Source organism: Sylvia atricapilla, chromosome 5 (genome assembly GCF_009819655.1).
Source record: "Sylvia atricapilla isolate bSylAtr1 chromosome 5, bSylAtr1.pri, whole genome shotgun sequence".
Classification (NCBI taxonomy): Eukaryota; Metazoa; Chordata; class Aves; order Passeriformes; family Sylviidae; genus Sylvia; species Sylvia atricapilla.
Window position 1 is genome coordinate 61,925,090 of NC_089144.1, and position 16,739 is coordinate 61,941,828.

A 16,739-nucleotide genomic window follows, 5' to 3' on the forward strand; every position below is an offset into this window, starting at 1 on the left:
TCTATAGGGCTGGAAGCTCAAAGGCTAGGTGGCATTTTGCACTTCAGAGCATGGTTCAGAGAATTTCCTCAAAAAATTCGTGTTTCTTTTTCCCCTGTGCCACTTCACTACCTGGTGCACTCATCATCCTGCCTGATTTCCAGCTGAATGCTCTAACAGTACTTCTACATTTCCTGGAAGCTTATTTCCCAGGAAGCACTTAAAATAATTTCACCAACACTGACAATAAGGTAGGCTGAGTCATCAAAAAGAAGGCTACAATAGTTTGGTTTGTTTACTCACTTGCAAATAGCCATATTTCTTTCATCAGCTACCATACCTTCAGTGAACAGAAGAAATGATTGAAAGCTCAGTAACATTTATTAAGCTTCATATCTAACTGTATCTCCTACATTCCTAATTCAGCATAGATCTGTAAATCTATATTTAGTGATACCTGTCTCTGATAGCTCTGACAAAAACAGCACATCCAGCAGAAATATTACTTAATACAAGTCAGCCAAAATCTGTATAGGTACTTGCCATCTCCTAGTCTGTGAGGTAGTGTATAAGTCCTTAATGGTATTAGACAAAAACAGAAACACAAAAAATTTACACCTACTTGTCACAACATGATGGGAAACAAAAAAGGGGAAAACATGCAAACATATGTTACTCATTAAAAGACAATCTGCTAATCTTTTAATACTTACTGATTTCCGACAGCTCATGTCATCTTTAACAGATATTAAAAAGTAAGTCCTACATCTTCTATTTAGATTCTTCAATGTCAGAACTGACATTTACACAAAGTAGGAAGAGCTGGGAACCCTTCTGTTCTAATTTATGTCTGAATAGACACACAAAAATTAGTGTCTAATTGCTGCCTGTAACAGTGTAAACTTGTTTTTGAAACTGTGGCTGGAACGACTTGATTATTTGCCTCTTACCACTATGAACAGGGTCTACAGAGGCAAACTGAAAAGTGCTACTGAAGTCTGCTCTGGTTCCTGTGTCCCCATATATTAATGTGACAGTGCTGTTTTAATACTTCTAAACCATATGCATAGCCAAAATCCATGTATACTTCAGTTTCCTTAGATTCAAATATAAAAACACCCCTCAAAAAACCAACCAACCAAACAAAAAAAACCCCAAAAACAAACAAAAAACCAAACCAAAACAAACCAAACCAAAACAAAAAAACCAAACCAACAAACAAAAAAATCCCCAAACAAACACAACAGAAGGCCAACTGTTCATCAGTTTCCATGGAGAAGAGGAACAAGGAAATACACAGACATAGGAAAGGTCATTGCTTTTTTCTTGTTTGTATTTTCCCTCTACTGCTATGTCCTAAATTTCACACTGCATAGCAGCTGGAAATTGGAGAGTAACACCTGGTGGATGGATAAAGAAAAGAATGTCACATCCCTGTGCATAGACTTTATTATTACCATGTACATAACATAATCTGATACTGCCTTTCAAACAGGAACTGTGAGAAAACACTCTAAATACTCAATCAAGTGCCATTACTGATAAGGCAGACAAGGAAGACCATGCCAGAAAGAGGGAACAGATATGGGATGAGGCACAACATTAACAAACTGTGTATTAACAAACTGCTCATTACTCCAACCCCTCTGGCAGAGACAGAGTAGGTACCTCCACAAGAACAGAACTCCTGAGCATATTGACTGGATGGAGCAAAGCATGGATAAAAAGTGGCTCTGCCAATTCATGGGGGATGAATTAAAAGCTCAAAGCTTTAAGATTATCCACAGCTGCAGAAATATTCTGGGCATAGGACTCTCCCTCTCCTTTTCCCTGTTGAGACCTTTTAACTTCATTAATCTACTAAGGAAATAAACAGAAGTATCTATTGGCTAGGTGAAAGTACAAACAAACAGTGAGAATCAGAAGGGGCTAGCACGGGAAGTCTTTTCCATTACTGAGGGTACTGCAGGCACTTTGGAAGGCATGAGATAGCACAGTGCAGAGGCACCTGAGCTGGCCCCACTGCTCCAGGCATCTCCTAGGATGAGATAGAGCAATGCAGATGTTTTTGTGCCAAGGGCACGTGGTGAAGGAGAGCTGCAGTCTATTAACAGTGGTGATGGCTCTACCCTCTCACTGTGCCCATGGCTGCAAACATCAGCAGCTGTGCTTCTGCAGTGTGACACACACACAACAGCAGCAATCCGACAGATCACACTGAGCGCGATGTAGCTGTTCTCTTGAGATGCTCCTGCAGTATTCCCACATACAGCACTGGAATAATGAATGTTAGAGCTTTGCTGGGGCCTTCAGTAACTGCACTGTTAAGGTGAAAGACAAAATTTCAAGCCATTTCAATTTAGGATGGCATTTAGTCCTTCCACTACCTGCTAGGACCATGGAAAATGCAGCAAAAACATTCCTTGGGAGGATAGAAGGGGCAGCATTGCGACACAACATTGCTCCAGACTGTACCGTACAGGAGATGCACTGCAAAATGAGAGGAAAATGTTTCATAATCCATAGAATCAATGTAGCAGGATGAAATATACACCCACTCAAGGAAGCTATTCCCTTCTGCAAAAGAAGGCACAAACTCTTACATAAATAGATTATGTTAAGAACGTTACCACAGTTCTGCCTCTGTTAATATAAAAAGACAGCCCATGTACTAAACAGGAAATGGACAAGAGAAAGAGAAAAATATGGAAAGAGAGAAAGAGAGGAAGAGCGGAAGAAAGAAAGAGAGGAAGAGAGAGAGAAAGAGAAAAAAAGAGAGAGAGAGAGAAAGAGAGAGAGAAAGGAAGGTGGGAAGGTGAAGGAAGGAAGGAAGGAAGGAAGGAAGGAAGGAAGGAAGGAAGGAAGGAAGGAAGGAAGGAAGGAAGGAAGGAAGGAAGGAAGGAAGGAAGGAAGGAAGGAAGGAAGGAAGGAAGGAAGGAAGGAAGGAAGGAAGGAAGGAAGGAAGGAAGGAAGGAAGGAAGGAAGGAAGGAAGGAAGGAAGGAAGGAAGGAAGGAAGGAAGGAGAAATCAGGAGTGAAAAAGGCAAAAGATTAAAAAAACCCAGCAGTTGCTTCAAAGAAAGGAGAAGGTGGCTGATTTAAAATGGACACTAAATCACTATGATTACCTGAAAAACACCAGAGAGTTCTCAAGCGCAATATTTTCAGTTTATATAACCTGATTTTTACAAGAAAAAACACAACTGGAGACACGACTGAAATATAAATGACGTAAGAAAATGGGTAGTTACTGTGAAATAAGAACATTTTCAGTAATGTAGAAAAGTAAACAGTGCTGTACCACAAAATAGAATTTGTAGTGTGGCTATGGTCTTTCTTGCATCTGTTTCCAAACATAATTATTTTTTGAAACAAAGAATCTCAAAAAACAGGATATGTTCCAATTGTGAAGAAATCTATTTGTCAACAAAGTATCCTAAGTATTTTTTAATTCTTTTCCCCCTGATCTACTCCAAATACAAGTAATAACAACCGTAATTGATTCCTTACACTTGTCTATTCTGCATCTCAGCATATGATTGTCAGGAAAAACCCCATCAATCTTTGCAATATTTTTAATTGATATAACATTCTTCATCCAAGACTCCCAAGGCTCTCCACAATTGTAGAAAAGTGTTGGATTATGGATGGGAAAATGAAGGCATAGGAAATGATGGCTGGGACAATGGAGTCTCCCTGTGGCACCGTGATTGTGACTGTTATTGCTTGTTGTTTGTTAAACACCACTAGTGAATAAGGCCAAGCCCAAGAAAGTAAGGCATTTACTGTCTTTGCCCTTATAGTTAGAAGGAGATACTTGGCTTATCAAACATTTTGATATACTTAAAATATTCCTCAAAGTATTAGGCTATATAAATTAGCACAAATATGCATAACCAAATGAGGAGGATTTTTGTGTTCTGGGAGATTTTTTTAATTGGTTGGTTGGTTGCTTGCTTGGGGGCTTTTCAGATTTTGGTTTGGTTTTTTATCTTCTGATACTTACAGGACAACCAGTATAGCTGTGACCACCCTACACAAAGCCAGGACCATACTGCTCTGAAAGTGTTCATCTCTGGGTGGAACCCTGAGTGGAACCTCAATGGTCCCCATTTGATTATGATACTGTGTGGACAATGAGCAGAAATCATTCATCACTGTTTTCAAATGCTCAAATATTAAATCCCCTGTGTATAATCTGTATGATTAATTTGGACATTCTAAACTTGAAAACTGTTGGTTTGATTAAGGCAGATTTGTACCATATCTTGTAATCAAAACCTGTGTGCTTTCTGGAACAATGACAGCTTACAGTACACATGCAGACTATAAACATTGTAGAGTTTCAGCCAGTGCTTAATACACTTAAAATATGAAACTCTTTCAAAAATAACAAGATTTGGAAGACAGCAGTCAATGTCTCTCCTGCTTGCAAAGTCTTGCCACCATGAAAAAAGGGTCTCAGGAAATTTCTATTAGGGATAAAGAAACCCTAATACATGATGAAGTAGGTAGTCCATGAGTGGAAAATTGCAGATCTTGCAAGCACGAGGTCCTGAGGCAGCTTCCCTGAAACTTTTAGACATTTTCTTGTTTGTTTGTCCAACTTCTGGTATTACCCAACCTCTCCAGTCCTTCTTTCACCCAACATATAAACTAGACATATTTATGCTCACTTTCCAAATGCAACTTTCACACAAACACCTTTTCTAAATTAGGCTAAAAATACATGTATAGGTGTAGGGTTTTTTTTCTTAATGGCCATCATTTCCACAAAAGGCAGATTTTTGCTATCTAATTCTTCCATAAAGACCCGGGAATTTTCAGTTTCCTAAGTGCTTGTAAAATTCAAGAGAGTCACTTACGGTAATACTCTGGGCAATAATAATAACAATTTATTTTCATTTAGCCTAAAATATCACACTGGTATCACTTTTAGTAGCCGGTTGTTTATTAACAATAAGCACTGTGAGGGAAATGATGTTGTTACATTTCCTCTTTGTTAGTATCAGCCCCTAATGCATCCAACTCTCATTTGCTTACTTGCAGAAGATTTCACCTTTGTCAGCACTGCAAAGCCCGAGCTGTTGTGGAAAAAACCCCAAACTGCAACCTATTCAGCCTCTGGCCCCATCAGCAAAGCTTTGGGCTAAGTTCTCCTGACTGTGATGCTCAGCTGTCCTGAACAGCCCCCTGCTTTGGAACAGGGATGTGTTGACACTCACTGCCAGCATGGCACAGTTAAATACCCTGATGCTTAGCCCTCCATTGCAGAGGTTTGCTTGAAGGCAATTCCAGCCTCCAAAGGAAAATCTGGGATTGACCCTTTTTCATCATCCCTTTGTGAGGCTGCAGATGAAGTACTGCTTCCAGGTTTGCCCTTCCCAGGCTAAAAAAGACAGGGACATTTGGATTGAGTCCATTAGAAAATGACCAAGATGATAAGCTGATTTAAACAATCGACATGTGACAAAAAGCTCAAAGGAATCGACTTGTTGAGCCCTGAGATGACAAGGTTAAGGTAGGGGGATCTTACTGTTATCTTCACCTATCTCATGAGAATACAGAGAGAAGACAGAGGCAAACATTCTTGAAGAGGTAGGTAAAGGATAAGAAGCAACAAATAAAAAGTTACAGCAGTGAAATTTTGATTAGAAATTCTGTTTGTTTTCTGAAAGCAAACATCAGAATAAACTGCCAGAAGAGGCTGTGATTTCATCACACTTCGAGATATTCAGAACTTGACTGGTTGTCCTGAGCAGCCTTATCTAGATCAGATATAACCTTCATAGGTTCCTTCCAATCTAAATTATTCTCTTTCTAGAATTTTATGACTTTGATTTAAAGAAATAACAGATATTATCACAAGATAATTCCTTGAACTTCCATTTTCTATGACCTGCTCCTGAAAAGAGATAAGGTCATAGAAATAAAATGTAACCTGTCTTTTATGAAGGCACAAAGATTTTAGTTTGCTTTAGCTATGGAGAATAGAATAATGTATCAGTATCTTAGATGCATGCTCTGGTAAATAAAAGAAGGTGCAGTACTTAGATGTGAAATAAACAATGAAAACAATAATTATGAAAGAAAGAAAACCTACAGCCAAAAGCAGATTTGTAGTCCGTGTTAATAAATAAGTCCAGCCTGGTTACATATTATGGGTCAAACTTCCAAACCTTCTGATTTGGCTGAGGGTATTTGTCAACACTGAATCATCGCTTGGTTCAGTTTTCAGAGCCAGCCCCTTGTTCAGCAATTGCTAATTGTGTTTACTACACAGTGTCCAAGGAAAAGGCATTTCGACTCCGTGGGAAGATGCATTTCCACAGAATTACACCCTTCCTCACCCCCAAAGGCTGGCCCCAAGTGACTTTCTGAGGTCCAGCCTCACTGGGATTCATGGACAAGCACCAAAGAACTGGTGGTGTCTGACTTTGATTCCCCTTCTGCTCCAAGTCTAACAAGGAATGCAGTCAGTGATTGTTGGCTTTCCCTGTCTGCAAGCCTTGCTTGACCTTGGGAAAGAAATAAATAACCCTTCTTTCCTTTTCCTTTCCACTCCCACTTCCTTCAGTATAAATAAAACAAATACACAGAAAGGAAACCAATTGTCCAATTTACACCTGTAACTCCCAGATCTCTTGTGTCAGTTCCATAATTTTATCTAGGCTGCTGTCACCTTTATTATTTTCTCCTCGATAGACTGAGTTTTTTATACAATGGAATTTTATATTACTGCTTGGCTGTTGTTGCTGAACTAACAGCTGCTGTGTATGAAATGTTCAGGATTACACAAAGGGAATATACCAAGTAGGAGATCAAACTCATGTTTTTAAATAAAATGTGCAATGGGACCAATATGTATTCAAGTCTCTTTCTTGGATTTTATGTTGTGTTTGCTCTTTGGGTTTTGTTGGTTTGGTTTGAGTTTTTATTTGGATAGCTAAATTAATTAGATTATCTTTTATTCTAGCCTGTGGACTGTATTTATGATTTATACAAGTGGATACATCATAGGATACCAACAGTGTATAACTGACTGCAACAATGAATTCCAATTTATTTACTAAAACAGACTGGGACACTTTAACAGTAAGGTAGGACTTCAAAACAGAGCTTAAGCAGTAAGCAGAAAGTTGCATTTTATCGCAAAGGTAGTAACTGGGCTAGAAAAGGCACACTTCATTGATCTAGCAGTCTTCCTACCCTTTAACTCATTATCATAGAATGATAGGTTTACAGATGCATAGAACGGTTTGGGTTGGAAGGACCTTAAAGATATATCTACCTCCAAGCCCTGTGCCACAAACAGGGACAGCTTACAACAGACCACATTGCTCCAAGCCCCATCCAGTTTGCACTTGACACTTCCAGGGATGGGGCATCTCTTCACTTCCTTGGGTAACCCGTTCCAGTGCCTCACAACCTCCACAGTAAGGAAGTTCTTCCTATTCTGTGCCTTTTCATACTGTCTCCAGTCACCTGGAAAAGGTGTTCAAGGAAAGACTGGATGTGGCACTCAGTGCCACCGGCTGGCAGATACGGTGGTGCTGGGTCACAGCTCAGACTGGATGATCTCAGAGGTCTTTTCCAAACAAATTATTCTGTGATTCAGACTGGCTACAGTCACTGCAGAGCGGCCCCAGCTCCAGGGGTGTTTGGGATGCTCTTTGTCAGCAGGGGATTAGAAAGAGCGGCTGCCTCTTGGCAGACAAGACTGAGTCACACAACAGGCTGCATGTTCCATATGCAAAACATGTGGCTTAGGAAGACAGATGCAACCGCTGCGCCCCAACATATTAATTAAGCACCACATCCTTCTTTTCATGTCTCCCCGCTGCTGCTTTGGAAGCATTATGATAATTATCCGCAGCTCAGAACCTCGGGGTTTGCAGAACAGCTATTCAGACACGTGGTTCCCTCAGCGGGAACAGACTGCAGCACTGCAGGATCCCGCGTCCCGGCCCCGTCCGCCTGAGCTGGGCACGCCTCGCTCGCGGCGGGCCCGCCATAGGCCGCGTCTCCATGGCAACGGCGGGGCCCGGGCGGGGCCGCGGGGCTCAGGGCGCATGCGCAGCCCTCCCCTCTTCCCCTCTGCTTTCTCCCCGCGGTATCTGCGGGAACGCGGGCGCGCTGGCGGCGCGCGCATGCGCCCTGCGCCCCGCGTGCCGCCGTCCCGAGTGGGCGTCGCGGCGGAGCGCGGGCCGGACACGGGAACCGGAAGCGGAAGCGCGGCCGCGCGCGAGCGAAGCCGCTCCTCGCCCCGGCGGGACCGCCCGCGCTGCCTCGTGCCCGGCCCGGCCCCGCCCCGCGCTGCCCGCGCGCCTTCCCGCGCTGCCCCGAGCCCGGCCCCGCCCCGCCCCGCCCGGCAGCCGGGGAGGGGCTCCCGCCGCCCGCGCCGCCGCCCGCGCTCCCGGCTGCTGCCGCCGGCCCCTCGCCGCCTCGCCCGCCCGCGTCCCCCCGCCCGGCGGCCGCGATGTCCGACAAGGAGTTCATGTGGGCCCTCAAAAACGGAGACTTGGATGAGGTGAAGGACTACGTGGCCAAGGTAGGAGGAGGCGGCGGCGCGGGGTGGGCGAGGCGGCGCCGCGGGCGGAGGAAGGAAGGAGGGAGGGATGTGCGCGCAGCCCCCGGGATGGGGCCGGGGCGGCGGGAGCCGCGGCCTGGGCGGGCACGGGCTGAGCTCCGCGGGCTCAGGGCCCCCTCCCCCTCCTCGGGGCCTCTCGGTTCCTCGGCTTCCTCCTTCTCTCCTGCCCCCGGCCGCCCCTCGCGCATGCCGATGGAGTTATTCCGTGTCAGTACTTGAAACTTGATGGATTGTCAGCCGAGATCCCGGTCCTGCCTCGCTGATCTGAGGTGGATTTGTGGCTTCGGTTTGGTTATCCTTCCACCCTGTGCCTCAGGGCTCATCCTTAACAGGGTGATGCTAAGCTACCGGCTGTGCTGAGGCTTAATTCATTAACCTTCTGGGAAGCGTGTTGATACCTAGTTAGTGCGAGCGCTGCAGGAACAGCAGACACCTGTGTGATGGCTGAGCAGTCCTCAGGTACATGGCAGTATTTGAAAGCTGCATTCTGTCCTCATTTGCCTTCTCTTGTCACTGAGGTTTGTAGGAAAAGTACATAAGGGCAACATTTCCACTTCAGTGATTCCTTACTCTTCAGGAACATTGTCTGGGAGCTGTTACATCAGAGCAGAGGTGTGCATCTAATTTACCTGTAATTACTTAGATCTCCGAACAAGTTAATGATTGTCTTTGGGAGCTTGACACACGCTGACACAACTTGCCGTGATGATTTAAGTTCTCTCTACTCCAGTTGTCAACTTTCAAACTTGTAGCGCTCCTGGCAAAAAGAAAAGTGTGCGAGTACTTCCAGCTGCTTTAGTACAAAGTCCAACAGCTTAGCCTGAATAGGCTTTTCTGACAATTCCAGCTAAGCTTCTGGACTTTGCATCAAAGTTGCTGTGCACTCACGTGCTCTGCCTATAAAGTTCAAGAGGAAGTATCTGGGAATAATGTAATTATCCCACTTCAGCTATTTGCCAAAGGTTGTGTACCTGTGTCTGTGTAATAAAGTCGGGTCATACATTGCAGCATATTTGGATTTTTCCTACAGCTTTTAAAGGATTTCCAAGTCTAGAAAATTCACTGCACACTAGTAAATATTGAATTCTTGTGTATCTTTTGCTGAGGCAAAAGCTTTGAAGCTTTGGCAGTAACTGTGTTGGTTCAGTTTTTATCTACAAGTTCACTGCAGTACTAATTAGAAAGCTTTTTTTGTATTCCCGCTCCTCCTGAGTGGCACTGCAACTCGTGTAGCAAATGGATTTATGTGATCACTCTTCATCTGCTTCGGTGTCGAGTCAAATACTTGGTTCCATCTGCTACTGAAAGAGGCTTGAGCCAGCCTGGATGCTGCTGTAGTAAAGAGGCTGAAGGCTATCATCTAACTGCACTAATGAGGCAGAAATCCTTAAAAGAGAGATACTCTAAGGGGTTAGATGATTAGTGTAAAAGGAGCCTGCAACCCTTGAGCACTTACTTGTAGAACTGCTTCTGATGCAGAGGTTAAATAAACTCTGGATGTTTTCTCTTGGTTTGTGATCTAATCTTATTCATACTTTTCTACCACTTGGAAGTATGTGTTGTGTCTTCAGTTGTTCAGCAACCTACAAGAAGTCAAATGTTCTCAGTCTTTTTGGTTTCTTTGACCGACTGTGAGCTAGTAAACTCTTAGGCTGGTTTCCTGTGGAAACAAAGCTTATATAAGCAAGTTTTGACTGATCCTCATCCTTCCTAGTAGTTTGTAAAATTTTTTGGTCTAATTTTTTGTAAGTTTTGCAGTGGTACAGGTAGGTGGGTTTTGGGAAGGTAAATGAAATCCAGAGGTGCCTTCAGGGAAGAAAAGAGTAAAAGAATGTTTGTTTTATTGTACAACAGGAAATGTATGTTGAGGAGGGGCAAGAGAACTCCATAAATCATCTGAATGTAGGAGAAGCCTCAGCTGGAACTTCACATTCTCAGTTCTGAGATTAATGAAATATGTGAAGGCAAATCTTGCTTTGGTCGTTAGAGTTCTCAGGAAAGTATCTGTTCTGTGCTGTATGTTCTTTCTGACTTTATTCCTTATCAGTTATATGGCTTCTGCTCCCTGCTGCTTTCCTGCTCTAAGTATGATTTAATGTTCAGGAATTTTACTTATATAAACTTTGCAGTGGGAGAAATTTCCTCTCCCTGTAATGGGGGAGGCAGTCCTATATCTTACAGTCTGCATCTTCATAAAATTCTTCCTTGTCTGTCTTCCTGAAACTTTTATTTCCCAACTTCTCGTTTGTTTTGTTTCTTGTTCTAGTCTTGTTTCCTCATTATTTGTTTGGAAACAATACAGCCTTTAACTGTGTTTGCCACCAATTACCACATGAAGGGTTTGACCTCTTATTTTGTTTCATGTCTGAACGGCAGTGCTTGAAATGCTAACTAGGTGACCCTGGGTGCTTTAAAAAATAATAATATAAATGGATGTTATCAATGGAACTGTAGGAGTTGAACTCTCTGTTAATCAGACTTTCCTTCACTTGTGTGTAATGAGCTGTGGAGGTTCTGTCTTTAGAGTCATGCTCTTTTTTTAATCTGAGGTTTGGCTAATAAGTACCAAGAAAAAATATGAGTGTTTCTGCCACTTCAGCAGTTCCTGGGCAAAGAAAGGATACATAAACAGAAGCAAGGATCTCTATTTGCATTACATGTTTTTCTGCATAGGGATCTTGCATTTTCTTGAAGGTACTTTCTTCAAGAAAAAAAGACTTTGCACAGAGGGAGTAGTTCTGAGGGGTGGCAATGAAACAGGCAGTGCCAAATGATAGTGCTTTGTTGCTTAGTAAAAGAGATCTCAGTGTTGCCAGTCTGCATTTGGAAGATGCTGGTGGCTTCTATTTGGTGAATATTTTCATAGTTTGAATAATCTTGTAAGACTTCTTTCTGTTCTTGTAAGAGACATTCTATTGGCATCTATATTTCTCAACTTGCAACACTGACAACTTTTTTTTATGGTAAATGTAAATTTCTCCTGAAATACCGACTGTATCTAGTGTGTTAGGCCAGCATTTAAGCACAGAGTCAGCTATTTTTATGATTACTAGATTAAAAAGTAGTTTTTACTGTTTGCTTTCTTTGTTTTCCATTTTAATGTAGCCAGCATATGTTGGCTTCAGAGATGCCTACAAGAATCTAGGGGATTGAAGGAATTCTGCACTCTTCCCACGTACATCCACTCAAATTTTTAAAATTCCTCAAGAAAGCAGAAACTTCCGTGGGAACAGCTGAATCAAATGTGCAGTTTAATGGGTGAGGAGGACCCACGCAGCTGAAAGAAATTTACCTCCCTCAAGGTAGGGAGTGGGTTAAAAAGTACTAGTTAGAAGATCAAGATATATCAATCCTACAGGATTTCTTAACATGAATGGTGTTTGCTCTTTTTCCTTTTCTTTAACCTTCTTCCCCAGTGCAATTAGATAAACCGTGCAGTTTCTTAGGAAGGGCTTCTATCAGCATGTGCACATTGCATTTCCAATCAGCAGTAGATTTCTGAGGCGGAGTACAATTCCTTTTATTCACTAGGCATAAAGTTTTTGGCAAGATGAACTTAGATTTGTAGGAGAGGCTTCAGTAAATGTTTGTTCTGAAGTAATTTCATCTCCCATAGCTTAACTGAGAACTCCCCACTTTCATGAGCTGCTTTAATCCCTTACATCGTTTCCTAAACCTACACTGCTTACAGTTAAGTTTGGTAAATCAACTAACCTAATACCATAAGAAGATAGGACAGGCCACCAGACTGGAAGCACCCGATTTTTACTGCTCCGAGGACTGGGGCATTGAAGTGGTGGTAGGCTGTGAAATGGGTGTTTGTAGAAAGTGGCCTAGTAGGCATTTCTGGTGTGGAGTCTTGTTTTTTTTAAATAACAAAACAAACAAAACCAAATTCCTGGAGGACCTCCAGTAACTCATCCAGACCACCTGTGTGTTCCTGACAAAACTGTGGTGCTGCAGGCTTGCAGTTCTTTGGGATATTGTGAAGTTTGACTTCACGTCTTGAGAAATGCATAAAAACTTGACAGAGGCTAAAATAAAAGAAAAATGGTTTAGAAGTATACCTTTTTGAAGTAGAAGCAGCAGTCAGGGGTGTAGTTAAGTGTTGTGAAAAGGAGAAGAGAAATGTATCTGCAAGAAGAAAGATTAATGTAAATAAATAGCTTTTAATTCTTGTGGGTAACCTCTGCTCTTTTCAGTGTCCATTCCAATAACTTCTACACCTTCAATTACAAACTAAATGAAAATGAGTGCTTATATGGTTGCTATATATGAATGGGTTACTTGATTTACAGGTAAATCCTACCATGGTTACGTTGCAATTCCCCTTGTCTCATCCTGCTGGATGCTGAAGTGCACACTATTTTATGGCTGCCTTGATATCTGAATTGCCTCTGGTCAGGTAACAGGTTTCCTGCTCTTGAGTGACAGCCTGGAAGCCTGTCTGGATTACAGTGCAGGGTAGCTATACCTCCCCAGTTTGTCTGGGAGCATATCAGAGCTAGCCCTGACCTGGGAGCTGTTGGACTGAGCTTATTCCCTGTGGGACCTCTTAGATACCTCTGTATTGGTGCTCCCCAGTGTTATGCCAGCGCTTTTACCATGTGGGTTTGTCATTATCTGCAGATCCTAGGAGTTCTGTTATTTTTCCACTTGATTACTGTTGAGTCTGCTGAAGTGTGATTGCTAAACATAATTTTATTTTACTGCGTAGTTCTAATTAAACTTGGTGTTCAATTTACATTTTGCAAATTTGAACGTGATGACCTAAATCTTTCTTTCATAGAACAAGAGAGTTGTTTGCTACTTTAACCTGCTGTTAGCAGGTTCCGTATTCATGGTGGAGTTACACTTTAACCAAAATCCCAGGAATGTAGTAGAAAAACTTCCAGAAGAACACAGCACAGCTGCCACTTCATAGTGTGTACAATAAAATGAATATGGTTGTTGAAAACCACCTCTACAGGATGGCTGATTAATTTCCCCAGTCTGATCCAACAGAGTCTGAGGACATGTGGCAAAGAATTATTCACAGATATTAATAGTTTGTGCATCAATTCTTAAGTAGTTTATAGGAGCAGCATGGAGTAACAAACTTGCCTGCAAAAACCTGGCATTGCAGTGGAATGTGTGACTCAGTGACTGAATAAACATCCCAAGATTCTCAAATATCTCTTTTTTTGTGTGTGTGTGTGTGAAGGTACAGGTAGAACTGATTCTTTAGCCATTTCAATTTGAAATGTAGATAGAGCTCATTCCAGCTGTAATCATTTGAATGATCATGAATCTGGAACTGCTAAATGCAATCTTTTCTTTTAGGTTTTGGTGTCAGGCTATGGTGATTTTGTTCACAGAGTTTGCTTCTGTGCTCTGAAAATCTTGGTGGCTTTAATATATTGCCTAGGTGACTCATAATTGACCTTTCTATGCTTAAAAAGCTCAAGTTAAGTACTTCCTTGCTTGATTCTGTCTGGGCTGTTCTTACCATGCTGACTTGTCCTGTGCCTAATGAGTGTTTGCTGTGAAAAGTAGAGTGATTAAGACCAGATTTTAATAAAACATTGAATTTATTTTTTTTTTTTTTTGCTGATGTGCTAATATATTCCATTCCCTAAATTGAAAGCAATTTTTTTCTCTGAAGTATATCCTGTTTTGTCCAAGTTTGTGGTATATGGCATATGCATTCCTAGCTATGATAGTCAAAGTTGGGAATAGATTATGAATAACAAGCAGAGAATTCAGTGATGTGAGGAAAATATTTACTTCTACTACTGCTCTTCTTTCTGCCCTTCATTATTCTTACCACAGTTTTCCCTTCTGTACCAGTTTTATCTTTAATAAACCCTTGTTTTTCAAGCCTAGCTCAGTTAATTTTGACTTCAACAAGAAGACTTACGGGAGATGAGCTAAGCTTTGTAAGACTCCAGGTGATCAGTTCTGCAGTGGTATGGATCTGTCTGTATCAATTTGGAATAATATTAGAAAAGTGTGTTAGATGTGAAGATTGTGCAGTGAATGTTGACTTGGGTACCATGGCATTGGTGACTCATGCAGGCCACGTAAGTAAAAAATACTGAATGAGTGGATCTTGCAGCAGTGTCCAAATGCATAAATAAGGATTCCTTTGGGTAGTTCTCAGTAGACCAAACAACTTCTGTGTGCTTTTTCTGAAGGACCATAGGCTTTGCTGGTAAGATATGAGGACTTGAAGGTCAAATATTCTAGTTAAGTTCAAGGAGAACATTGTGGACTCAGGGTTCTCATGTCCAAGAATTTTTAAGTCTGATGAAAGGTCAGAAGAGAAAATTTAGGAAAGATACAGAAAACCAGGGGATGTATATAATTGTATTGCTGAAGTCATGGATACAGTTTTATATGAAGTATCAGTTGAGTTTAGCATGTTTTTTATGGCCTTATGTTTCTGCTTGTTTGAACTTCTGAATGTGTCCACACAAAAGTGTGAGTCAAGTTACTTCTTTCTACCTAATATGGCCACTTCTGAAGTTGAAGGTTTGTGTTAAATTATTCCTAATTTTTAATCCCTTCAGTAGCAAAATGAATGTTGAATTTCCCAGTACAGTTCTGTGGAAAGAAGCAGTTGCCATTTCCATAGACAGATCTATTGCTAGGACAAAAGCATGAGTTGGAGCTAATAAGTGCCAATAACTGACCAGTTGGTTATACAACAGTTGTTTTTCATACAAGTTGCAGTTTCAGCAGTTTTGAACAATTAGATGTTTTTCTGCTTTAGCTCATTATGAGGAGTGGTAGGTACAAATCAGCACAGCTCATATTAAAGTGAGTTTAAAACCTTTATTGGATGCTGAGTATGAGATTAACTTCTTTTATATAGTATACTGGTGTTAAAGCCTATGTTGATTGTGACCAGTGATGGCAAATTCTATAATCACAGGCCACAGATGAAGGGAGGAAAACAATACTTTCATTTAAATAGTTAAGGAACTGGTATCTGTAGTGTTGCCATTTTGACTTGGAATGCAGTCAGTACTAATAAGTCCTACTGAACAAGCCACAGTTCTTGTCTTAATTCTCTGTTTGATTGGAATGTACTTGTGGGAGTTTTGTGGTTTTTTAATTTTTCTGAGTTTGTGGTTTTTTTTTTCTCTTTTTAATAAAGACTAGGGTAGCAAAAAATTTGTTTTCCCAAAAGCAACTGAAATCATGATGTGGGAGAGTAGGAAGGGAAAGAGAAATATGGTCTTGAAACTCATAATGCACATGAATATGGCTTTGAAATAGCTTGGGGGACTAAGGATTTTGGTGGTTTTAGCTCTTTGCCCATTTTTACAGTCTTTATTAGTATTTCTTATGCAGTGTGATTCTGTAGCTCAGTTCAGATACATTGTCTGCCAAGGACATTGCATTTCTTCAGAGAAAGAAAAATTCTTTCTTGCTGCACCAAGAATTGGATAGAATATGGTCTGCAGTTTTGTCTTTGCTTGCAGACATCGCTGCCTTCCTCAGTGGTGACAGGCCAGAAGGGAAATGGTGAAATCTTTTTACGCAGCCTTCAGGTAGGCTTTGGAAATCAAAGAGAGTAATTGCGTGCAGTGGATCAGCGGAGCAGACCAAAACATCACTAGATGGCTGTCCTGGAGACTGCCCTGTCACACTTTCTGCCAGACTTCAGAGAATGTTCTCAGTCAGTTTATACGACAAAACTGTGTGCTCAGAGTTCCTGATGAGCCAGGATCCAGTTGTGATAATTACTGTTGAATGACTGTTACTTTCATTGCCCAAACTCTGGTCATTTATGAACTTGCTTTTTAACACACTTGTGACCTATAAATTAGTGATTAACTCCAAGCAGGAAAGATGAGCTGTTAGGCCATTTGAGACTATAGAGAGCTGTCCATAGAGCAGTTACCATCAGCATCTCTCATTTAAACTGATTTGTTAATGACACTATGAAAGCAAATACCGTAGGCAATAAATGTTTAAAAAGTATTTTTCTGTGTGTTCAAAAACACTTCCAGTGCTTGATTCAGGTAAAGCAGTTGAAAGTAGAAGATTTCAAGGAGCTACAGGTCAGGAGAGTTCTTGTGAGGTGAGATCTGCATTTCTGTGTATGCCCTGTATTAAGAAAAAAAAACCAAACCCACAAAAACCCCCACAGAATCCTTTGTGCTCAAGTGAGGCATTTGTGA

The 16,739-nt window shown here is 41.5% G+C and overlaps 1 protein-coding gene across 1 annotated transcript in view; it reads left to right on the forward strand.

The window, feature by feature from the left end:
• The first annotated feature begins 8,329 nt into the window (after window positions 1-8,329).
• The window catches only part of MTPN (myotrophin), a 30,749-nt gene continuing 22,339 nt past the window's right edge, over window positions 8,330-16,739 (forward strand). Inside the window, exon 1 of the mRNA XM_066319724.1 lies at window positions 8,330-8,529. Within this exon, the coding sequence (XP_066175821.1) occupies window positions 8,458-8,529 (72 nt within the window). The 5' untranslated portion in view covers window positions 8,330-8,457. The remainder of the gene's footprint in view (window positions 8,530-16,739) is intronic.